Below are 24,273 nucleotides of genomic sequence, written 5' to 3'. Positions count from 1 at the left end.
AGTCACACTCCACCCCTTGGTATAGACCAAACATCTAGCAAGCCCGTTGCCCCGGTAAGGGGAGGTCCTGTTACTCCTCTTGCCTTGGCGGGGGGGAGGGTGGGGGAATGTTTTGAGCACTTTGACTGAAGTCTGGCTTCACAGTTCATAATCGGGTAACAATTGATGGTGCGTGCTTTCAACATGGTGAGATAAGCGATAAACGCGGGTATACAAGCATCCTAATAACAAAACTAATAAATAGAATGCAATGATACAAGGATCATAGGGTGTAACGTAAGATGCAATATGCCACTTGCAGATGGGGCATACCCCACAACAATGTCATACCAGTGATGTCCAACAGTTTGTTCAATTTCTGTTGTCATTCTGGCAGTCCGGCCGGTATTGGGTTTGATAGCAATAGTTTTCGGTATGTAATAGCTTTTTCATGGCTGGTGATTAAGGATGCCAGTTCTTGAATTTGAGAGTATACTGAGTCTATATATCAGGTACCTGAGGAACCGGGAAATCAGATCCCAGCAAGAAGAGATACGGGAGCAATGGGAAAAGGAGAAGGCAGAGACAGGAAGGGAGCACGAGAAGAAGCTGTTTGATATGAAGCAGAAAGTTGCTACCGTGCACGCTCAACAAGAAGAGGAACGAACCAGAGTCGAAAACGCCAAGCAAGAGGTAAAGGCTGTGAAAGGAGAATTTGTGTGGTTCTTTGCAAAGCTAGAGCTGTGGGAGATGACTGGATATCGGGCTGTGTGGAGCATGCCCTACATGTTTTCTACATTGAATTTGGTGAGGTGAAAGGCGTGCAGGGCTACCTTTGGGACTAGGAATGAGACCTCTCATAGGAAGCCAGGCAGAAATGTCACCTTTCATTTTAGATTTTTGTGCTGCTATTGTATTCTGGTTTTTCTAAGAGTTACCTCAGAGTATCTTCACTGTTCTCTTAACGGTCTTCTTTTGACGTTTACTGATACGTGTTTATAGCCTTAACTCCATTAAAGACCAAACTGAGTTTGTAGGACTGAATCCCCATGAGGATGGGCTTTTTGTTTGGGGAGGACGGGGAGGGGCGCAGCAGGATTGTTGACAAAAGAAAAATCTTTTTAAAGACTCCTCTGAAATATTTCTGGGCAGTAAAACAGAGGTGTCTTCCGGGCTGTGTTTTAAGTCACTTGCTGGTAAGCTATTTTGTGCCCAGGTCTCCTGTGCCAGAGCAACCCTGCGATACGCTGAGAGTCCTCCTTGTGTCCTACCCAAAGTCCTCTTTATGGAGGCTGCCTAGGGACAGCAGTACCCCCAGCTGTGTCTACAGGTATTGAAATGACAGGGCGGCGCTCAGAGATGACAGTGTGTCCCTGTACTGTCAGTACTTCTTTGGTAAAGTCTACTGAATACCTTAAAACCAAAGTAATTTTCACCAAACCTCACTCAGAGTACATGAGTTTTCTGAAAGAGCTGCTAGCTTCAGCCCTCTGGCAGCCTTGTGTTTTCTCTACCGCTAAGTAGGTGCAGAAGTCGCTACTGAAAGACAAACAGGACACAGCGCAAGACGAGGGATACCCTCACCAGCAAGGCAAGACACTTGAGAACTGCCACGCATTCTCCTGTTAGATGACTAAGAGTTTGTTGGAGATTCAGTCGCAGATGGACCGTGGATGGACCATGTTTATACTGCCAATCTCACTTAGGAAGCTGTGTCTCCAAGTGGGCAGATAATGACCTAGGAGACCAGCAGCACAGTGCTTTGAGACCGTGTGAGCCCATGGGTCTTTGAGTCTTGCCACACAAATTTTGTATGGGAAGTTTAAACCCGTCTTCTCTTTGTTTCTGTGCAGGTCCTGCTAGAAAAGGAGCGTGAGAAGAATGCTTTATTAGAGACGCTACTCCAAACGCAGGGAGAGCTAACAGAAGCCTGCCAGCAGCTAGAGCAGCTCAGGCAGGACCTGAAAAAGCAGCAAGAGAATGGGCAGGTAAGTCGTTGACTAGTAGGGTAGGTTGAAAGAACAGGCAGTTGGCAATTGGACGTAAGCTGAGAGAGAGGCTGAGGGCCAGGTAACAGAGTGAGGGCAGTAACAAGGAAATAAAACGTAAGTCCTGGGACTGAGGAGGCAAGGACTACTGCAGGCACTGAAAGCACAGAGCCTGGTAAGCTCCAGAGATCAGCAACAGGAAGGGTGGGTTACAGTGGAACCAGAGCTGGGTAGAAAAGCAGAAAGAAGTGGCTGAATGAATGTGATTTTGAGACAGAAAGAGGAAAAAGCTGAACCCGATGGCAGGTCCCAGTAACTTGCTCTCCATTTGTGTTTACAGAACATCACAGAAAAGCTGCAAGCAGAGCTGCAGCAAACTCGGAGTAAGATCAAGGCAGTGGAGAAGAGGCACAAGGAAGAAATCAAAACCATCAAAGAGGAAAAGAATGTTCTTCTTCAGCAGAGGGATGCTCTGCAAAAACAGGTGACTGAGACAGCAGTAGATACTCTGGTCATCAAACAGGTGGTCTCTCCCCTTCTTGCCTTTCCATTGCAGAGCAGGCTGATGGGGTAGTCCCTCTGACTGCCATCATACTGTGGTCTCCAGCTCAGCTGGTCTGAAGGAGGCTTACTGGTCAGCTGAATCTCAGCTGCTGCCCTGGCCAGATGGGCTGCTCCTTTTGCCTGTTTGCCAGCAATCATCAGAGTGGATTTCTGCTGGCCTGTTACTGCTAGCCTTGTTTTTTAAGGTGGTTTTTCAGATGAACATGGTGACGCACTTAGATTGTTAAACAAGCTGGCTGTATCCATTGTGAATCTGGTACTCTCACGATAGGGTGAAATTTAAAGTTGTCCTTTCCCTTTCCTCACAGTATATGATATGGCTGACGGCGACAAGCTGTAGTCTTTGACTGCTTTGTTATGTTTTACTTGAGGTGGAAGAGTTGACGTCTCAGCTAGCAGCCTCCGAAGGGTCTCTAAAGGAGGAGGCTATGACTCTACATCAAGAGGTGGCGTCTTTGGAAAGGAAACTCGAGAGCACCGAGAAGCAAAGAAAGGATGTCCTGGTGAGGCTGGCAGATGCTGTGAAGGGCCATTTCTTACATATTTTTTGGCCTTCTGTTAGTCATTCTAAGGAGCAACTTTTTTTTGTGGTTTAACTTTTCCAATTGCATTCTCCTGAATAAGTAGGAAAAGATGCCGTAGTCATATACGACTCAGTTACGAATCAGGGTGCTTATTTTCCTCAATTCTGAAGGTTTCTGCCCTTGAAGCTTTAGTCAAAGTAATTTTCAAACTTGTCTCTATTTACATTGCATGGTTTGGGCAATTATTTGTGTCCAAAATTTCTAAACATCTGGATCTGGAAAAAGGGGTGAGAAGACAAAGTTTGCTAATAATAGAAAGCTGTTCAACATTGCCCGTCTGAGAGCAGACAGCGGGGGGAAAAATGAGACATTTGAGAAACAAAAGTGCTGATCCAGCTAAATATGTATGTCTGCAAGGGGAAAACTAGTCCCGATTTGAAACACGGAATGACAGACTGTGACCTGACCATTACTCCTTCGAGAGGGGGACAGTGGCCTTCTAGAGGATGGCACCACGAAAATTCTACGCAGTAGAGGTCCAGGGGGGGAAGTAAATGAAACGTTGGGGTTGTTCTCAAAGAAAAAAAAGGGAAATCACATGTTGGGGTTGTTCTCTCTTCCCTTCCTAATAGAGAGAACATCATCGTGCCACTGTCTAAATCATGCTTAGTCTGGACTTGAAATCCTGGCTGCAGTTCTGGCAGCTCCTCCCCAAAAGAACACCCTAGAGCCAGCAGAGGTTCAGCGAAGGGCAAAAGGGAAGATGGGACCAGCTGAGTAAGCTGGGAAAGACGCAGCCTAAAGAGTGGCGCAGGAAAGGTCTACAACATCCTGAGAGGCAGGGAGAGAGGGGGCAGCGGTCGTTCACTCTCTTGTCCAAGAGATGAACGAGAGCCATCTGATGAAGGTAGTGAGAGCCACGCTGCAAGCAAATGACAGGAGGTGGTATATTTACAGCAGAGCAGACCTGTTGAACTCCTTGACGAAGGGTGTTGTAAATACAGCAGGTCTATATGGGGTCAGGAGGAGACTGTGAAAGTTCTCACAAGCTGGAACAGTGCTGGGGTTGGGGAGGGGAGGTATCACGTAAGTCCACCCGACTCTTAGGCTTTCTTCCCTGGGTGTGCACTTACAGGCACCGTTACATACGGGAGACTAGCCTAGACAGTTGAGCCAGTGCAGCTGTTCCTACATGGTCGGTATTTTCCCACTCCTCCATTTACAATGACTCCAAAAATCAGTTATGGACAGAGTTTGATAGATACAGTACAGTTCTCAAATCTTTTTTGAGTGACAGTAGAAAATTTACATCGAACAGGGAAACCAACTGGAGAGCTCGAATTTTCTACTAAAAGCTCCAACTTCAGAGAGGGAGGGAGAAATGAAGTTATACCAGGAACAGATGAGAATGCTGGAAAAGCAGAAAGAAATGCATAAAACTACTCTCGATCAGGTTATTAAGGACGTAACAGAGAAAGAACAGAAGACAGGATCCCAGCAAGAACAGATACAGGAGCTGGAGAAGCAGCAAGAAAAACAAAGGATTGCTGTAAGCAAAATGAACAAAGACCTGGAAGAGAGAGACCGGGAGATCAGATCCCAGCGAGAACAGATACGGGAGCTGGAGAAGCAGCGAGAAATGCAGAGGACTGCTGTCAGCAAGATGAGCAAGGCGCTGGAGGAGAGGGACCAGGAGATCAAATTCCAGGAGGGGAAGATAACGATTCTGGAACAACACGGTACCTCACAAGTGAGAAATCTGCTCGTGGATCTTGATCATATGAAAGGGAACTTGAAGGAGAAAAACATAGAGCTTATGTCTCTGACCCAGCAGATCCAAGAACTGGAAAAGGAGAGAGAACAGGTGAAATCTCTGCACGCAAGCCTTGAACACCTGAGGGCAGTTCTTAAGGACAGAGAGAGTGAGTGTGCTTCTCAAAGGGAGCAGTTCAGGCTCTTCCAGCAGTACACGGAACAGCGAGAGGGGCACCTGCAAGAGCTTCATGGTAAAGTAGAAAAGATGACACTTGCTTTATCTAAAAAAGATCAAGAGCTTGAGTCACAACAAAAGCAAATCCAGGAAGCTGAAGAAGTCATGGAAATGCAGTTAAGAACTGTCCGTGACCAACTGGAGCAGACCTTAGAAACCTTGAAAGAAAAGGACAGGCTCATAGACATCCAAAAGCAACAAACACGGAACTATGAGGAAAAAACAGAAGAACGGATGAATGTCTTACAGAGAGACTTAGAACACGCTAAGGCAATACTGAAAGAAAAGGATTTCATGATTGAATCTCAGAAGGAAGTGATTGAGACCTTCCAAAACCAAGAACAGGACTCTGCACAGCAGAAGGAAATTCTGCATCATCTTCAAGTGGCACTAAAGGAACAAGAGCAAGAAATTTTATCCCTTAGAAAACAATGTGAGGCATGCAAGGAAAAGGAGGAGAAGCGTGAAGCTGAGCAAACAAATCTTCAAGCAACAAAACTGACTCTGAAAGAAAGAGAAGAAAAGATAGAGGCTCTGGAGGAGGCTATCTCTAAGCTTCAAGAGCAAAAGGAGGAGGCAGCGATGCAGACTAAAGCCATACTGCAAAAACTAGAATATGCTGAACCTTCTCGAGAAGCTAGAGATCAAGAGAGGGTGTCTTTGCAAGAGCATGCCCAGGACCTTCGAGAGCAGAAGGAGTTAGAAGGCAAGCAGGCCAAGAGCCTACAGCAGGATCTAGACGAAATGAGCCACGCAGTGAAGAACCACCGCTTGGAGTGCCTCAGGCAGACAGAGCAAATGAACACGTTCCAGCCTGGTGAAGAAAGCATGAAAGTAGCACTAACATCATGCCAGAAGCAAGTGAATCTGCTTGAGGAAGTGGTGAGGAAGAGAGATGAAGACAATGAAACTCTTCTGCAAAAACTCCAGCGCCAAGAAGAAGAACTGAAGACCTTGCAGAATCTCCAGCTTAGGCTAACCAAGAAGAATGAAGAGGTTAGACACCACAGAGAGCAAGAGAAGTCTCTTCCGTGTACTGTGCAGTACACAAGTGATCTCGTTAGGTCGTGTAGAGAAGAAATGAGAAAGGCAAAAGCCCAGCTAGAACGCAATCTGGCCGCTGTCGTTAAAGACAACAAAAAAAGCTTTTACAAATATATTAATGACAAGAAGAGAGCCAAGGAGAAGCTCCATCCCTTATTGGATGCGGGGGGGAACATTGTCACCGAGGATGAGGAAAAGGCTGAGGTACTCAATGCCTTCTTTGCCTCAGTCTTTAACAGGCAGACCAGTTATCCTCAGGGTACTCGGCCCCCCGAGCTGGAAGACAGGGACGGCGAGCAGGATGAACCCCCCATAATCCAGGAGGAAGCAGTCAATGACCTGCTACGCCACCTGGACGCTCACAAGTCTATGGGGCCAGATGGGATCCACCCGAGAGTGCTGAGGGAGCTGGCGGAGGTGCTCGCCAAGCCGCTCTCCATCATTTATCAGCAGTCCTGGTTAACGGGGGAGGTCCCGGATGACCGGAGGCTTGCCAATGTGATGCCCATCTACAAGAAGGGCCGGAAGGAGGATCCGCGGAACTACAGGCCTGTCAGCCTGACCTCGGTGCCGGGGAAGATTATGGAGCGGTTCATCTTGAGGGCGCTCACAAGGCATGAGCGGGACAACCAGGGGATCCGGCCTAGCCAGCACGGATTCATGAGAGGCAGGTCCTGCTTGACCAACCTGATTGCCTTCTATGACCAGGTGACCCGCCTAGTGGATGAGGGAAAGGCTGTGGATGTGGTCTACCTGGACTTCAGCAAGGCCTTTGACACCGTCTCCCACAGCATTCTCCTAGAGAAGCTGGCGGCTCACGGCTTAAACAGGTGTACTCTGCGCTGGGTCAAAAACTGGCTGGACGGCCGGGCCCAGAGAGTTGTGGTGAATGGAGTTCAATCCAGTTGGTGGCCGGTCACGAGCGGTGTTCCCCAGGGCTCAGTACTGGGGCTGGTCTTGTTTAATATCTTTATCGATGATCTGGATGAGGGGATTGAGTGCACCCTCAGTAAGTTTGCAGATGACACCAAGTTGGGCGGGAGCGTTGATCTGCTCAAGGGTAGGAAGGCTCTGCAGAGGGACCTGGACAGGCTGGATCGATGGGCCCAGACCAATTGTATGAGGTTCAACAAGGCCAAGTGCCGGGTCCTGCACTTTGGCCACAACAACCCCATGCAGCGCTACAGGCTTGGGGAAGAGTGCCTGGAAAGCTGCCTGTCGGAAAAGGACCTGGGGGTGCTGGTTGACAGCCGGCTGAACATGAGCCGGCAGTGTGCCCAGGCGGCCAAGGCGGCCAATGGCATCCTGGCCTGTATCAGAAATAGTGTGGCCAGCAGGAGGAGGGAAGTGATCCTGCCCCTGTACTCGGCCCTGGTGAGGCCGCACCTCGAATACTGTGTTCAGTTTTGGGCCCCTCACTACAAGAAGGATGTTGAGGTGCTGGAGCGTGTCCAGAGAAGGGCAACGAGGCTGGTGAGGGGTCTGGAGAACAAGTCTGATGAGGAGCGGCTGAGGGAACTGGGTTGTTTAGCCTGGAGAAAAGGAGACTGAGGGGAGACCTCATTGCTCTCTACAACTCCCTGAAAGGAGGTTGTAGTGAGGTGGGCGTTGGTCTCTTCTCCCAAGTAACTAGCGATAGGACGAGAGGCAATGGCCTCAAGTTGCGCCAGGGGAGGTTTAGATTGGACGTGAGGAAAAATTTCTTTACTGAAAGAGTGGTTTAACATTGGAACAGGCTACCCAGGGAAGTTGTTGAGTCCCCATCCCTGGAAGTATTTAAAAGACGAGCAGATGAGGCGCTTAGGGACATGGTTTAGTGGGTGGTGGTGTTGGGTCGACGGTTGGACTCGATGATCTTAGAGGTCTTTTCCAACCTCAATGATTCTACGATTCTATGATACTTTTATGGGTCTGGTACACCCCGGTCTCCCTGAGGAGGCGAATCTTCACAGGCGCTCAGGGCGAAATGCATATAATATTTGTATCGGTAGACTACATGATGCTTAGCTCCGGCAAGTGAGCTGAGAATACTGCTGAAGCCATCAAGGTATATCTTAAGGATGTTTTCACCAGGAAGCCTCAGTGTCCGAAGTTCTGTTGCTACAGATAACTAACTGAACCCCCTTCCCCTTGTGACTGACTGTTGCGTCTGCCTGCACCGTGGACCCACTTCAGCAGTTCAGCAGGAAAACGGAGGTGCTCTGCTCAAAGAATAGTCCTCACCTGGCTGGTTAGGGCACTCCTCTGGGCCTGGGAAACAGCAGAACTGGAACTTGATCTCCCACTTCCTGGGAGATGCTCGTAGCAGCAGCTGGCCACTTCTCCCACTCATACCTCTGGGTTACCTACCAGAGCGTGGGAGGGTTTTTCAGGCTTGCAAGCCCAGTTTCACAAAGGTGCCCTTATTATTTCAGAGAGAAGGTCAGATCTGTCCCTCTCTTCAGTGGTGGTGGTCCCCAGCCTATGCACAGAGTTTGTTGTGAAGTCCCTTTGATGTCTTACTTTCCATGTGCATCTCCTCCACTCCAGAGCAGGCAGAGGGCAACATGCCAGAGCTGCTGTGGCTGCACTGCACTGCAAACCTAACAGGAGGTGAGAGCAGCTGGGTCTCTCCCACCAAAAAGCCCAGCAGGCAGAGCTCCGTGTTGTCAGGAAAGAATAGAATCTGAGGCGTTTCAAGGCCTCAGCAGTCCTGTAAGGCTCATTTTCCCCCCTGGGCTTTGTTCATCAGGTTATGCTCTGCTCCTCTGTGAAATGCTCTGAAGTTAGGAAAAATAAGAGTCTGCTCCCTTTTCATGTGCTAGCTGTCACGTTTTTAAGCTGGATCGCAACAGAACAGTTCTTCAGTACCTTGTGTAACCAGTAGCCCTCCTGCTGAGGAAAAAGCACGTGGAACTAAGGTGTCGGTAGCCCGAATCTCTCTTTTGAGAAAAAGAGTTGGGTTACTAAACCCTGTAGGAACCTCTCTCCTTAATATACATGTAATGTCTCGGTGTTGTACACGTGAATGGTATGCCAGAAAGAAACTCGGAACTGTTGATAATCTGAGTTTGGTTCAGGGTGACTCTGGGAACCTGTTACTTCCCATTCCACAACGACAAAGTGTTGTGCGTATATAATATCCTGCAGCTAAAACATAAAAACTACGATAAAAAGCCTTCAAGCTTTTTCCATTTCTTAAGATGAATTATTTGGCTGTATCTAGAAATCTGGTTTGAGGGACAAAGGCTTTCAAACCAGTGATTTCCAGAACTGTGAATCTGGAATTTTTTCAAGCATTATCTCCACAGAAAATAGTTTAAGAGGTTGCCATTTCAGAACTCAGCAGCATTATAATCCCTCAGCTTTTGCAATAAGCTGAAGGCTTTCTATTGGCTAGGAACTAGTTTTAGATACGACAGCCACAAACCTCAACATTCTTCTTTTACTAGGCAAAAGAAGTCTTCCCGACGGGAAGCGTGTGCGTCTTCCCCGACGTCCGCAGATGGTCCTAACAGCGTGGGCTTGCCTGAGCTCGGCCTTTTGCCTCTTTCAGGTGTCCCTTCTGCAGACGCAGCTGGCACAGGAGCGAAAATACAAGCAGGACTATATTGAGTGCTGTGCCGAGACCAGCCAGGAGCTGTCAGACCTTCACCAAGAGCTGTCTTACTCCTTAGCAGCTGTGGTCAGGGAGCCCAGAGCTGCTGTTCTGGAAGCAGAGACTCGGAAGCTGGATCGGTCTCTGAACGTTAACTTGGCACTAATATCTCTGGACCATCAGTCTCCTGAGAGACAGCCGTTGCATTCAACTGCCAGATCCCCCAGAAGCGATGACCTGAGGTAACAGGACCAGCGTACAACAAAAGGCCTCAGCAGGAGCCAAGTCGGGGACCTGCTGTACCAGGTGAACTGTGGCAGGGGGCTTGCTTCAAGCACGAGTCCTGAAGTAAGATAAAAGTGCAGAGGACAGCGTTCACCAGCAGGTTCCCCAGCAGAAGCAGCAGAAGGTGGGACAAAACCGGTGCTGGCTTGTGTGGATGGGGTGAGTCGTAGGCCTGGAAAAGCCTACGGTGAACCTGAGGTGAACCTGAGGAGCAGGTAAAATGTCTTCCTTTTCCAAAGCACTCCATCACAGCATGCCTCGTCAGTCTCCACACAGCCCTCCACATTAGGTTGTTCCTGTCAGTTTCTGTACTGTATACAAAGACTTGTTGTCTGGTTTTATTTCTTCAATACACTTATTTCTCCAAAACACTGCTCAGGCTCTGAGCAGAAATCTCCTTGCAATGATGTCCTGTTGCTCCTCTGCTTTCTTCAGCAGCTGCTCCAGGTGGGCTTTCTCGGCACAGAGCTCTTCATTTGTTCTTCTACACAAGTTCAGCTTCTCCTGGTCAGAGATCTTTGCTCTCTCCATCCCGTCCACTTTTCCTGACAGAACTTCATTCTCTTGCTCCAGCTACAATCACAGAGGCACAGAGGAAATAAAATACAGTAAGAGTTACTATGAAGAAGGTTTGGCTTGGACAGGAAAAAGACCAACATTTCCATACTCAGTCAGTCATACTGTCGGAAGGCAAGAAGCCTGAGCAGAAGCAGCAGCTGGAGACGAACACCTGGCAAGATCTTTGGCAACTCTGCTCACCTGCAGCACAAGTTTGTTCAGTTGCGCTTTATCCAGTGCAAGAGCTTCACTGATACCGCTCGTGTTCGCTGTTGCAACACGTAGTTCAGCTATTTCAGCACTCAGCTAATAAGCTGAGCCCCTGTCAACTCTGCTACCGACCGCTCTGCCTGGAGAGACAAAAGAGAACAATTTCTGTGACCTGAGATGAGGAATGAATAGCAACACATTCTAAAACATCTAATAATGACGAGAACTGAGATAAAATATGAGCAAAGTCTGTGCTGCAGAAATACCTCTAGTAATAAAGTGCTCAGCCTCCAGTGGTCAGCTGAGAAGAACACAACATCTCCTTACTCAGGAACCAGCCAAGAGGGAAAGCACAGTAGAAGTCTGTCTTTTATAGACACAACAGGAGTCAAACATTATCAGTTCTTGAGTCTTCCAGTTAGGTATACTGGAACTGTCAATATGGATGGATAAAAATTGAATTAACCCAGCAGAGCCTGACCTTTCTCTTCAGTTATCTAAAGACAGAAAAACACCCTCCCTCAGTTTCCAAATTACGTTTCCTTCCGGGCCTGGGGATTATGACAAACCAAAAGGAAAGCAAATTCGTATTTAATGACTGTGCACAACAACTTTCATCTAGGATGGGTACATATGTATAAATACAGAACCAACATCAAAAGAACATGAGACCAAAGGTTACATAAAAGCATAGAAAAACATCCACGCAAACAACAGTAAGTGAAGCGAAATAAATCTCACGGGGATTTAACATTCATGCAGGCAGAAACAAAAAGTAGAAAGGACAAAATAACTTTTTTCTTACAAGTGGACAAACTTTTTTTTTTTAAACACAGTTTCAGTTTTTCAGCATTTCCAGTGTTTCTTGTTCCTTCAGACACATGAATATTGCATAAAGACAGGGAGGAGAACGTGTGTTAAAACAAGTGAAATGTCCGACACTTTGCAAAAAAAAGATTATCAGGAGACCATCAGAGGTCCTTTGGGCGTAAAGATTACCATGGTATAAGGATATTTAAGAAATAATTCTGGGGTCACATAAGATTTGGGTAATGCATTTTTTTCTGAGAAAGCCTGAGATCTTAGGGGCTTGATTTTCTATGAAAAACCCTGAGGACATTTAGAATGCCAAACACAAATGAAATGCGGTTTGAATCTTACTTCAGCAGATGTTACCCTACAATGAGATAACACACTTGCATCTCTTACGAGCATGAGATTCATAGGCTACCTGTTTCAAAACTTTGATTCCCATTAGTCAATATACGGGTCTGCCTTAAAACACATATACGTACCATATTGCCAATAAATAACTCAGAATATCCAAACGTGGTTGGTAACTAAGAAAACCTGACGTTCAGTAACTCTTAAGAAGGACCTTCACGAGGCTTACCCACTCGCACAGTATTTAAAAGTGAAAAAAATTGGAGAGCAATTGCTGATAATCTGATTTCGGTGGCTACCCATTAGCATTCTCCTGATTAGGAAGGTAACTGAATTTAGTTAATGTTAGCAAACTTGTATGTAACTTCCATCTTTTTTTTCCTAGTCTAAACAGGACCTCTGGTCTTCTCTGTCTTAATGGAAGGACTTCTGCCAAGCCAAAGACAAAGAATCAAGGCTCATGGATGTGAGAAATGGGATGAACTCCTCTGGGCGAGGCTGCTCCCTGCCTTTTACCTGTATTCCTCTCACATTCAGCTGGTGCTGTCAAACCTCACCTTATGATGAGTATTAGAATCTATAAAGCATTATTTCAGGCAAATGATTTCTGGGGACAAAATATGAGTATGCAAGAACACAAGCATAGGCAAGGAGAGAGAACTGTGTATGGAAAAGGAAGCCCCAACAAGAAATGAATAATCCCTGAAAAATAAGACTTCCTCCGGGACACATCTATCCTAGGGCAGCTACTCAAACAAAATAAAAAGGACACGAAGATTGAGCTACACGCAACTAAAGCTAACATAACTAAACAGAAATATAATTGCACCTTATGCAGTGCTGGTTCTGGTTTGCATGTGTGTTAGCCCCGTGTCTCCTCTTACTTCTTATTCTACTTTCTGAAAAAAGCAATTTCAACTTGCTTCTACCCAGGAGAGAAGTTACAGTTTTGAAGATGTTAACACCAAGCACACGGCAAAAGTTCAGAAGCTCAGATCAGAGTTACATTTACGGTCACATTTACAAAGTGCTTCTGAATAGGACCCTTCGCACTGTCACAAAGACGCCTGTGCAGATTCCCTAGCTGGAGATCTATTAAACAACAGTAACCCTCAGGATAAGGAGAGAGTAACAGCGCAAGAAACTGAAAGGCTGGTGTGCTAGCTTCAGTATTTGAATAGCACCATAAGTACGGACTCGCGACTAACCATCAGTTGTACAAACGTGGTACAGCTACTCCAACATGAGGCAAGGAGAGGGGTGCAAGGGAACTTTCCGTAGTACTGACATTCTTGCTCACCCCCCCATTCTCTACCGATTCAAGTCAGTAGGGAATAGAAGGCAGGAGCAAAAATACTGTGAGTCATCACAGCTTTGTGCCAAATAGGTCTAGTGAAATTATTATTTTTATTGGAACGTTAATGTGGTTTATGATGATAACAGTTTGGAATATTCAGTCTTCTCTTAGACTTTCAACTTTATCCTGCGTGACATTCTGTTAAGCGTATTAATAGGACTGAGCATTAACGTAGACCTTATTAAAGGGATCAAAAATCACATGCACAGACGTTCTTATGTGGAATTATCATCCAAACGGGATACTTCCAGGGGAGCTCACAGAGCTTTGACCAATACTGGTCAAGATCTTTATCTGTAACTAAAGGGGTGTCCTGGTTTCAGCTGCGATAGAGTTAATTTTCTTCCTAGTGGCTGGTACAGTGCTGCGTTTTGGATTTAGGATGAGAATAATGTTGATAACACGCCGATGTTTTAGTTGTTGCTAAGTAGTGCTTACACTAGTCAAGGACTTTTCAGCTTCTCATGCCCTGCCAGTGAGAAGCTGGGAGGGGGCACAGCCAGGACAGCTGACCCAAACTGGCCAAAGGGATATTCCATACCATGTGATGTATACAAACTGGGGGGAGTTAGCCGGGGGGCGGCGACTGCTGCTCGGGAACTGGCTGGGCATCGGTCGGCGGGTGGTGAGCAACTGCATTATGCATCACTTATTTTGTATACTCTTTTATCATTATTATCATTATCATTATTTTCCCTTCCTTTTCTGTCCTGTCAAACGTCTTTATCTCAACCCGTGAATTTTACTTCTTATTCCCGATTCTCTCCCTGATGCCACTGGGTGGGGGGCAGTGAGCGAACGGCTGTGTGGTGTTTAGCTGCCTGCCGGGTTAAACCACAACAGTCCTTTTGGCGCCCAACGTGGGGCACGAAGGATTGAAATAATGACAGACCAGAGCGTGTTAAGGCAAACTTGTTATAAGCATTCATTACCTTGGTTTAACGGTCGCCATTGGTCACAATGTTGATTGATTTACTCTCAAAGTTGTCGTGCTTGCTCTCCAAGTTGTGTTATGTAACACCTTACTTGCTGTATATGTTCCCTGTTGGGCTGTTTATCACCTCTGGGAGCTGGGTCAAGGATATCATTTTGCTGCACTGCGTAACACTACTGGTTTATGATGTGATAAGATTTTTGGTCGTGAGACTGATTTTTGTATTTGTACTTTCATACACTTGGACTCGGCATTGCCGTCATCTCCGTACCTCAGGAGCCACTTTTCGGAAACTATTAATAATTACACCTTTTACCTTTTCTCCTCGGGGAACCAATCTGTGGGGGAGATGGGGGCGGACACTTTCCCCTGCTCCTTCACCTTCCCTTTCTCAGGCCTTCTTTCTGTAAATTAAAAAAAAAAAAAAAAAAAAGATTACGAAGAAAGGTTATACTGAGGCAGAAAACAGTCTCAGCTTCACGTACGAAAAAAAGACCAGGCTCTGAGCTGTCCATTTCCCTCGGGGGTCAGGGAAGACTCCTCGGTTGTTGGTTGGTGCCATGAAAACATTGCCCAGGAAAAGGTTGGACAAAACAAAAAAAGCGGGGGGGGGGGGAGGGGGATCAAATGTTACAAATAACTAGGAAAGCAAGAGAGAACAAAAGGAAGAAAATCATTATGCCACTGCCTACGTCATGCTTAGCCTGGATCTTAATCCTGGGTGCAGTCTTGTACCTCCAGACAGAGCTGAACTGAAAGAGGTTCAGAGAAATCTAGCAAGGAAGCTCAGGGGTCAAATGGCTTCCACAAAGGACCATCTGCGTAAGCTGGGACTCTTCAGCGGGGGAAAGGCATGGCCTGTAGGCTGGCCCAGGAAACGTCTACGACATCCTGAGAGGCAGGGAGAGAGCCCGGGCAGCGACCATTCACTCTTTTCCAACAGAGGAACAAGGGCCATCAGATACAGCTAGTGGGAGCAAGCAAGGGAGGGGAGGTGTTTTTTCTTACAGCAGAGCAGGCCTGCTGAACGCCTTGCAACAGGGTGTTGTAAATGCAAACTGTTTACATGGGTTCATGGCGAGATGGGAAAAGTACCTGAAAAGAGAGCCACTGAGGACTCTCAATAGACCGTAACAGATGCCGGAGATCCCGAGAGCCGAAAACAGTTGCACATGGAGAAAAGTATTAGGAGCCTTTATTCCTCACTATTTAACGTGACAGAATTCCCAGAAAGCGGAAAGTTTGTCTGCCCATCATCCCTCCTCCTGCTCCTTTTCACTGTCCTCAAAACACTAATATTCCTAACTCTGCCTCCAAAAGGTCTGCAGTTACTATATAGTCCCTTCTGGTTTTTACCTGTATTTTCCCCAGTGTAAGCCCTTCATTTTTCAATTCAGTTGTGCAAGACTTCCGGGGCACACGCAATTAGAGAGCTATCCTGACCTCACCCCCTCCTCCATGTACACAAAGTACTTGCTCTCAGGACGGCCAGCTTGCATTCACGCCTATTGCAGAGAACAGGTGCAATGCAGAGATGCTTCTCGTTAACGTAGATACATGCTGTGAAGTTGTAAATCCTGGCTGTAGTAAGGTTGCTGTTGTCATGCTAGTTTAAGCACATAAAGCAAGTTCTGCGGGAAGGAGTGAAATATTTCATTAGGACAACTAATACTGTGGGGAAAAGCAGGCAAGGTTTTTGCACAACAGTGCTTCTTCATTTCATCTTTAGAAACTGCTCAAAAGCTTGCTAGTTTTTCTCCAAATACACCAGCTACTCTCACAAAGCACATTCACATTCTCCTCCCGACCTTTGCCTCAGTGGTACACGTTAAACTGGAGTGAGTGAGAGGAAGGGGAAAAAAATCAGGCTGAAACTAAAGCTCTTTCTGAAGCCTTTACTACAAACTTCACGCTTCAAAGACTTGATCAAGGGAACTGCAAACATTCCATTAAACCACAAGTCTTTTTAATCAAGTTCCCGTTAAAGATACAAGGCATAAACTACCACTATTACTCTGGCCACTGTGCATTTATATAGATGCTTGCGGAAGTCCCTTACAACTTACACGTTACTCTGAGAAGTTCTGAACTGCTTTAAAATTCTCCTGAGATACTCTCCAAAATATCCCTTCCAGAGATACTGATATTCAGGTCCTGGACTGAACACCTTACTCGAGGTCGTTTACAACAGAGCAGCAAAGTTTTATGGAACAAGTGAGACCGTTTCTGGGCAGTCTCTCATTCTCCTCCAAGTTCTCCCACACCCGCGCGGCGGCACCTCCAGAAACCGGTTTCCTATTTGTTCACGATGGTTCTAAACCTCTGTAACAAAACTTCAACAACGTCCTCCCCACTGAAGCAGTCCTGCTACTGTTATGGATAGCAATGCAAAGATATTCAAAGAAAACGGTCAGATACGCTTGGAAGCTAAAGGCCACAATAAAAAGGAAAAGAAAATACCATGTACATGAGACCGTTGGAAACTTTTTCCCGGTGCAAAGTGGAAATTTCCAGCTACCTGCAGGAGATAGTAGTCCTTCGTTAAAAGGTCTCAATCTATATAACTAAAGCAGTCGTGCTGGTGCTTGGATTTTTAGATTTTTGTTTAAACAAGACAGACACCAAGCAACTCATTTTCATAGGTGACAATATCAGCAGATGTTGTCCTAAAAGAGGTATGAATTTCCCCTGTTCCTCACAGGCAGTCATGTGGAAAGCCATAACTACATACTGATGTTGATAATAACTGTTTTATGCAAATTATTTTAGTGGACATAAAAATGGGAAGAAGGAGGAATTAACTCTACTGGGAGGGAACTGACTGTTGCTGCAGGAAATACAAAACAGTATCACGGAAAAGGAGTGGAGAAAGTAATTGAGGGGGAGAGGGAGCAGGGTAAAAAAAAACCTTAATACAATACACAACCGTGATCCAGTGTATACATCCGTGAAAATAAGCTGCATGCAAAAATAAAGCACTAAGCCAACAAAACCAAACCAAACCCAAAAAGAAAAAGGTTGTTCAAACTTCATCCTGGAATTTGAAAGGGATACGGATATTAGGTGCCAATCCTCACTGACGCCTACTAGCAATCATACACGCTCTCCCCTGGAAGATCTGAATGGCCCAAACTCACGTGCTACGTGAGGCATTCAATGTCCGTGCAAACCTATTGCTTGTGTTAACTGCAGACCTGATGAGAATGGAGATGTGCAGAATTCCGAGTGCATAACCATGGTCCCCAAAAATTTCCCCAGTGACACCCACCCTTGGACCCTTGCTACCTCCAGCATTCCCCTTGGAATCTTTCGTGCTCATCACGCTTTGTGACAGAGGGTCCCATAACGGTTTGGTACCCATGATAATGCTCAAATCACAGTGTCTGGCTTCGTGAGTAAAAGGTTGACTTTCCAGAAATAAAGACTGTAGTCTCCAGGAAGAGTACACAAATATGTAAAAAAACCAGAGCTTGAATTAAAAAAAAAAATTAGCCTGGGCCTGACTTCTAGAAGGTACCTGGGTACGTAATTTGCACGTCCAAGTGTTCTGGGTTTGGTAACCCTTCAAATGACAGGGTAGTTACATAGTTATTTGGTATACCTCCTACTACTGTTCCATACACCAGTTGCAAAAAAACCACTCCTCTGAGCATTTCCAGCTTTGACAACCAACTCAAATAGTCTTGCTTCCACTGTTTTTCTAAAGAAGATAACATTTCACTCCCTCCAGCACCTCTGCTGGCAAGCTGTTGACTACTGTTATCTCCAGCATCCACTGGTGGCCTCTGTTTTAAGACTAGACGGGCAGGTGGGACAATCTAACCTCAAAGAAGCTGCCTCTCCTCCTCCAGAAACCTTGGCAAAAAGACTCGCTAGCTGGACGGCAGGAAAAACTAAGCTTCTCCAGCCAGCGTGCTTCCTACCAGCCCGCACAACGAAACACAGGATTATCCCCTTCCCGCTGCTTTTCCTGACTCTCCTATTGAACCCCCTTCCAGGCACAAGTACCCTGCTGAGGCCAGGGGTTATCATATTACAGTGCCGTGAACACCTAAAGCTGGAAAAGGAGAGGAACTCTGCCTTTTCACAGTCCTCACCATCATGCAGCACGTTTACAGCAAAACCCATCTCTCACCTTGTTGACCTCTAGGAAACCATACACCTGGCAGCCCTCGTTCTTCTGCTCTTGCATTTGCTGGCTAAACCCTTCCCTCTTGCACTGCTCTATGGTATCCGGCTTCTTGAAGGCCCAGCCTCGCCGCCTGTATGCTTCTCTGACGTCGTCACAAGTATTACAACACCTGCAAAAGCACAAGCACCATCTTACCATCTCTATCGCTAGAAAGAGATGCTCCAGCTCAGGACTTGAATCCTTGGCGGATTCTTCTTCAACAAAGCAATAAAGCAAACATCAGGGACTGGACCTTGAAAGCTGGTCTAATGCTCCTGAAGGAGCTCAAGCTTCTTGATGTACTTTTCGAGAGTTTGGCATGAGGATGCAAGCTGTTTGAATGCAGTTCTTGAGTCTGAAAAGGGCTCTGCCTGTCCATTTAGACAGTCACATCACTCCTTGGCAAAGAAATTTGCTCCAAAAACGACATCAGTGTCCCACAGTTCCGAGTAGTTTGGAACTCCCCGTGTGAACAAAGCATCTGCCTGTTTCTGTTCCTCCTTTTCTCTGTTTTTAGGCCAAGACCGTCAAAATGGGAGGGAGGGCTAATGGCAAACTTTCTTCCTTACTTTTCTACCTCTGGATAACACCTTGGTCACTGGAAAAACCAGTTTTCTTTCTCGGTTCCGTGTTTTGCTGGGCCAAACAAGAAGTTGGAGGCTGGAATCATGAATCCCTCAAGATGGAAACACCTCTGGGGAAGGACCCAACTTGACAGACAGGATAGACCAAGTTACTAAAGAGACAATAGCAGCGAAGGATAGTCCAGAACCTATGGACTATCACAGATCCATTCTTAGAGGAATTTGCAGGTAGGACAAATGAGAAACACCAAGCGACACCCGTTGTTTGTGTGAGCGATGAATGTCTGGTCTTTGCTCCCGTAAGGATGCAGAGCCTGCAGCAGGAGTGAGAAGGCAAGGCCATAACCGGGTTTTATTCCAAGACAGCTCACGTAACAGTGAAATAATTTACACAGCTCCCCTCTGGACACCATATAATCCCAGAAAAGATACAGTGTCCTGAGATACAATCTTTGTGCTACTGCAAAGGCAGTGCAATTTGCACTGCCCTTATTAAACAGGCACGTAGACAATGTAGACAACCTAACTCTGCACGTTCTTAACAATCACGAGTGCAGCTTCCAAAGACATACCGAAACCACAACAGTTCTCATCATTCTCTGAACACATGCCCGGGAGGATTTCGTTGCACAGACCTTCGCAGACATTTGAAAAAAAAAAAAAAAGAAAAAGGTGCATGCAACATAACAGTGCAAATTCAAGTGCTAAGAAGATATGAAAAGGTGTAAAGGTTACCGAATGTCCTCTGACTCTGCCCCATAACAGCCCTCGCAACAATCAGCATCCCAAGAATTTGGATCAAACACTTCTTCTTCTTCTTCTTCTTCTTTCCCCAGCTCTAAGACAAAAGAGGATTCAAAGTGATGAGGCATGTCTAGAAATGCTGTCTTGTACTCTTGTTTTGTTCTACGCACAATAACTGTTCTACACATGAATGCAACGATTTTGTGTTGAAGCTGTGCATCCCGCACCCAAAGCCCACCTGAAATGGTAGGCATAGAGCCTGCTGAGGTGTCAAATAAGACCAATTAACAGAGTAGCGTTTGTCATCTCAAGAACACCCTCCACAGAAAGAACTGGCTATCTGTAAGCCTTCCTGGAGCATCGACCAGATGTTACTTGCATAAAGGCTTTGTTAAAACATTGTCTAAAGTAGACCCAATCAGCACATCGCGACTGATACAGGACCTGTTACACAAAATTTTAGATAGTTTTTGTGCCCAGACATTAAATCTGTAATGCCACAACCTGTGAATACAGAAAGGCTGCCAAGTGACACAGCAGTAAGAACACTATCACCACATTCCCATGACAACTGGAGAAACCCGCGTACCTACGGGTATTGTTCAGCTCTTGGCTTAGTTTAGCCTTTCAACTTCAACAACAGAAAAGTTAAATCCGAGTGATACAAATCAAAACATTTAGTTTATGCTGATACACAGAACTACACTCTCTCCCAGAAAAGGTAATAAGGAGCTCATGTTTTGGAAAGGAAAAGTCAGGACAGTATTACTGTTAGACTGCAACACTTTGCCAGAATCGTTTGTATCGAAGTACAACAATGAGTCATAATACGCAAATAATGTAGAGGAGAGGTTTATGTAGCCAAGGACCACTTACTACAACTCGCAACCGATAAATCCACTAAAATGTATTTATCAGGTATGCATTACCACACACAAAGTAAATGCAGTAAGGTGCAAGTTTAGGCTTAAGGGTCGAGTCACTGGAGCCTTCCCTGGAGAGAGGCTCTTTCCTCTAACCACGTCGTCCCGTTTGTCAGCCCACTGTGATTTAAAGATACAACCAAAGCCAAGTTTTGCCAGAACAGCTGCTTGATTTCTAGTCATAAAAGACCGCTAATAACTCAGCAGCTTTACTCCTGAAACGCACCCATGAGTCCCTGTCATAATTTCAGAGGGACTAGGCAAAGATTTGCCTCGCAAAAGTAGCAAGCGTAATAGGAGTTTGTCTGATCCGCCAGCTTAAAAGATTTGGGTGCTATAAACTCTTCAAGAGTTTATGGTGTTTAAATGCTTTTCAGCTGTCACTCGTTCCCGTGAAAGTCAGAACGGGCATACAGTGATGGGAAGACTACCAGAGCATCCATCCAAGAAAGGCAGAATAGCGTCTTACTGTGTCTCTCGGCCTCTGGAGTCGCACGATTGCCAGCTTTATCCAAACGTTGCTTAAACAGATTGTGCTCCACATCCAGCTGCTGCTCCCCTGCTACGTCCGTGGCATCGATGCTCAAATCTGAAACCCACGAGCAAGGGAAGTGGTCTATAAACGCACATTTGTTATGGCCCGAGGCAGGCTGAGGAAGCCTTCAACCAGTGAAAATACAGAATCTTTTCAGCCAGGGGAGATAAGAACGTGCCAAACTGGAAGAGTGTGTATGGCTGGGGCCAAGTGACGTATGGGGAGTAAGATGCACATTGCAGCACCCTAAATGATCCCTCCAAATACGGGGTTTGGTTTGGTGTACAGGAAGGACTGTTTCCAGCTGCCACAGAAATCATTACCCTGAAAGGTAAATACACGTAAGGCAAAAAACCAAAACCCAACCCCTCAAAGCCCATAACCATTTTCACAAACACCGCTTCAGGAGTTAAGCTTAAAATTGGTTGAAAGCTGCCTCCCACCTCTACCCCCTCACCCTTCCCCCTTCAACATCAGCACATTTCCTCGTGATCCCTTTTCACAAAGAAGATTGAGAAGGTCTGTGGTCTCGGCCTGGTGTCGAAGCGCCACGATGCACTTGCTGGCTACACGCTCTCTTGTAAGACTCACAGCTTCTCTGCACAAAACAGCAGAGGCTTCCAGTCTCTCCGGCCTTCCCACGCCCTTTTAAATGCGAAGAAGGCAAAGACCAGCAATCTCTTGGGTGGTCAGAAGGAAGTCAGACTCACTACATTTAGAGCCCAATGCATTACCCAAAGGAATTACTACAACAGAACAAGAGGGAGGGCAGATTGGTGGACAGTCGGACAACGTGCACAGCAGTAATACACAGTAAGATTTGCACAATTTTCAATCGCTTCATCCTGCAACTTTATTTTGAATTTAGTTAAAAGCTAATCAGATTATTAACGCTCATTCTGATTTTAAAAATTTTGGAGAAAGGTTACCACGTGCCATTGGCATTACAGTCAGAATTTAAGCACAAAAATCACAGAAGAGCTATCCCTTGTCCAGTAACGTCCAAAGGAGACTAAAGCTTTCCAACAACAATACAGTCAAATCTTGAGTCCCAAGTGAACTCCGTGTCAGCTTTTTCAGTATTACTGCGCCCTCTGACAAAGTACAACACCATACAGAAGTGTAAGTGGGTTTATAGCTTATCCTCATTTATAATCTAGAAAAATACTACTGCCTGACTGGAAGCGCTGGTTTAAGCGCCCAGCGGGCCTGGCTGGAATCACTGCCTAACCTCAAGGGATCACCAATGCCTCCCTGTCCGTGGCCCAAGCAGCAGTGCAGCACTCGGAAGCACCAGGCACGCGGAGCCTCTCGGGCCCTCGGCAAGGATGAAAGTTATCCCAAATATTCAGAAGTCTGACTCACAAGCACAAGGCGTACGTGGAAAAATAACATCTAGGTCGACCTTCAGTTTCTCTCCCCTTGATTTGCCAACGTACAATTCCGGATGAACCTAGGAACAAAGAAAAAACAGAGTCTCCTGTTTCACTTGGAAGGAAATCAAAGGGCCTCTTTCCCTCGACTGCTCTGCCTCACGAGCTGACTTTTAAGAGGTGGGATTTGCGAGACACCTGAGCTGCTGCTGCCTCCCACACCTTCCATGGTAGCTAAGCACTTGCCATTTGTAAGACTTCAAAAAAAGAGAGTAATTTGGGAATCTTAAAATTTGGGGTGGGGACGGGGGTTCCTGCGGTTGCTTTCTTTTCTTCGTATTGCCTGCTTGTAGACGGCGGAGACAGCAAGAAGAGATCTTGAGACGCTCTCCTGCGACAGCGCTACAGGAGGCCGCAAGCCAACCTTTGCGCCAAGCGGCTTTCGGGGGAGGGCAGCCCGCTCCCATCGTCAAGGCGACCAGCCGGGGCAAACAAAAAAACCCCAACAGATCCGCAGCCGGTGAAGCTGCTGCGTGGCCAGCCCGGAGGAGGAGGCGGGAGCTCGGCGGGGGTGCGGAGGCACGGCAGGCCGCCCCGGGCCGCAGGGCCGCCTCTCCACTGGGGCACCGCGGGCAGGAGGCAGCACCAGTGGACCGGGCCCACCCCGCCGCCGCTACTCGCCTCTTTGGTGAGGTAGTACTGCAGGTCCGAGAACAAAGGCACCACCATGATGAGCCCGCTGACAACCCTCACTGCCGGGGAGGCGAGAACCGCCGTCAGCCCCGCCGGTCGCGGCCGCCCGCCCGTCTCGCCTCAGCCCCGCCTCAGCCCGCCCGCCGCCACCCCGAGCCGCTGCCCCCCGCCGCCGAGCGCCGGCCCACAAGGTCCCCTGGCCGGCCACCGCCCCACAGCAAGGCCCGGGCCCGCCCGCCGGCCCCCGGCCGCCCTCAGCGCGCCCGCTCACCCAGCGCGCCCCCGCACGTCCTGACCCAAAAGTCTTCCAGGGCCTTGGGGAAGGCATCGAACCGCTTCAACCGCCACAGCGAGTCCATGGTGCCGTGCGGCCCGGAACCAAACCCGCCTTCAGGCGCCGGGCCGGCACCGCCCCCGCCCGAAGCCGGCCAAGGGGCTGGGGCTCCCGGTCTCCTCCGGGGCGGGAAGGTCCTCGCTGCCGCCCCGCCCTCTTCTGACCCTCCCTGGCAACGGCCCCCGGGCCTCTGAAGGACACCCGAGAGACGCTGACTGTGCCGACATCGGTTAGCTGGAAAGGGCGTGACACCCAGGCGAAGCTGCGGGCAGAGAGCACTTTTCACTCGGTTTGACATCCTCCCCGCCCCATCCATTGCCTCCGTCTTTGGAAGGTCTGGAGTTTGTTACTAATGTCCTTTTGAGAACCACCGAGCTCTCCCTCAGGCTGGCTGTTGCAGCAACAAAGCGGAAAGCAAATCATCTCGGGAGAGTACCGGCACTTTCTGTGAGGAAGGAAGGAGGGAAGAAGGGAAGGAAGGAAAGAAGGAAAGAAGGAAGGAGGGAAGGAAGGAAGGAAGGAAAACCCACTCTCTTGCCCCACCTTCGATCCCTGGCGTGTACTCTTCACCCCTTCATTTTGTTAACACCTCCTTTTCCCTCTGTCATCACAGGGACCGGCTATGAACTCGAGAGGTTAAATCAGACAACAGCTCGTAATAGCTTACTTGCGCACGTAAACAACTAGTATAATCTTTTCCTAAGCCACATATATACCTACCACTTGCTTTTTCTTACTGAAA

At 47.2% G+C, this 24,273-nt stretch overlaps 2 protein-coding genes and 1 long non-coding RNA gene across 5 annotated transcripts; 2 read left to right on the top strand and 1 right to left on the bottom strand.

The window, feature by feature from the left end:
- The first annotated feature begins 380 nt into the window (after positions 1 to 380).
- LOC143167224 (uncharacterized) lies at positions 381 to 8,852 on the top strand. The gene is made up of 6 exons (XM_076352416.1): positions 381 to 672; positions 1,833 to 1,967; positions 2,308 to 2,451; positions 2,903 to 3,034; positions 4,374 to 6,348; positions 8,821 to 8,852. The coding sequence occupies exons 1-6, from the start codon at positions 448 to 450 to the stop codon at positions 8,850 to 8,852; spliced, it is 2,643 nt and encodes an 880-aa protein (XP_076208531.1). The 5' UTR covers positions 381 to 447.
- A 647-nt stretch (positions 8,853 to 9,499) lies between these two features.
- LOC143167047 (endoplasmic reticulum-Golgi intermediate compartment protein 3-like) lies at positions 9,500 to 23,963 on the bottom strand. 3 transcript variants are annotated; one of them, XM_076352072.1, is made up of 8 exons: positions 23,186 to 23,277; positions 22,497 to 22,584; positions 21,066 to 21,185; positions 19,665 to 19,767; positions 18,310 to 18,475; positions 14,491 to 14,578; positions 10,711 to 10,859; positions 9,500 to 10,524 (listed from the first exon to the last, which is right to left on the bottom strand). In XM_076352072.1, the coding sequence occupies exons 1-6, from the start codon at positions 23,231 to 23,233 to the stop codon at positions 14,552 to 14,554; spliced, it is 552 nt and encodes a 183-aa protein (XP_076208187.1). In that variant the 5' UTR covers positions 23,234 to 23,277; the 3' UTR covers positions 9,500 to 10,524; positions 10,711 to 10,859; positions 14,491 to 14,551. The 3 variants fall into 3 exon arrangements, with proteins under 3 accessions (XP_076208187.1, XP_076208186.1, XP_076208185.1); XM_076352071.1 differs by lacking the exons at positions 9,500 to 10,524; positions 10,711 to 10,859; positions 14,491 to 14,578; positions 23,186 to 23,277 and adding exons at positions 18,599 to 19,243; positions 23,469 to 23,963; XM_076352070.1 differs by lacking the exons at positions 9,500 to 10,524; positions 10,711 to 10,859; positions 14,491 to 14,578; positions 23,186 to 23,277 and adding exons at positions 18,599 to 19,243; positions 23,494 to 23,963.
- LOC143167062 (uncharacterized) lies at positions 10,852 to 13,442 on the top strand. The gene is made up of 2 exons (XR_012996485.1): positions 10,852 to 11,435; positions 12,269 to 13,442. It is a non-coding gene; the product is annotated as an uncharacterized LOC143167062 (long non-coding RNA).
- Positions 23,964 to 24,273: the final 310 nt, after the last annotated feature.

Source organism: Aptenodytes patagonicus, chromosome 14 (assembly GCF_965638725.1).
Source record: "Aptenodytes patagonicus chromosome 14, bAptPat1.pri.cur, whole genome shotgun sequence".
Taxonomy (NCBI): Eukaryota; Metazoa; Chordata; class Aves; order Sphenisciformes; family Spheniscidae; genus Aptenodytes; species Aptenodytes patagonicus.
The sequence above is the reverse complement of the archived record's forward strand: the minus strand, read 5'-3'. Positions and strand labels throughout refer to the sequence as shown.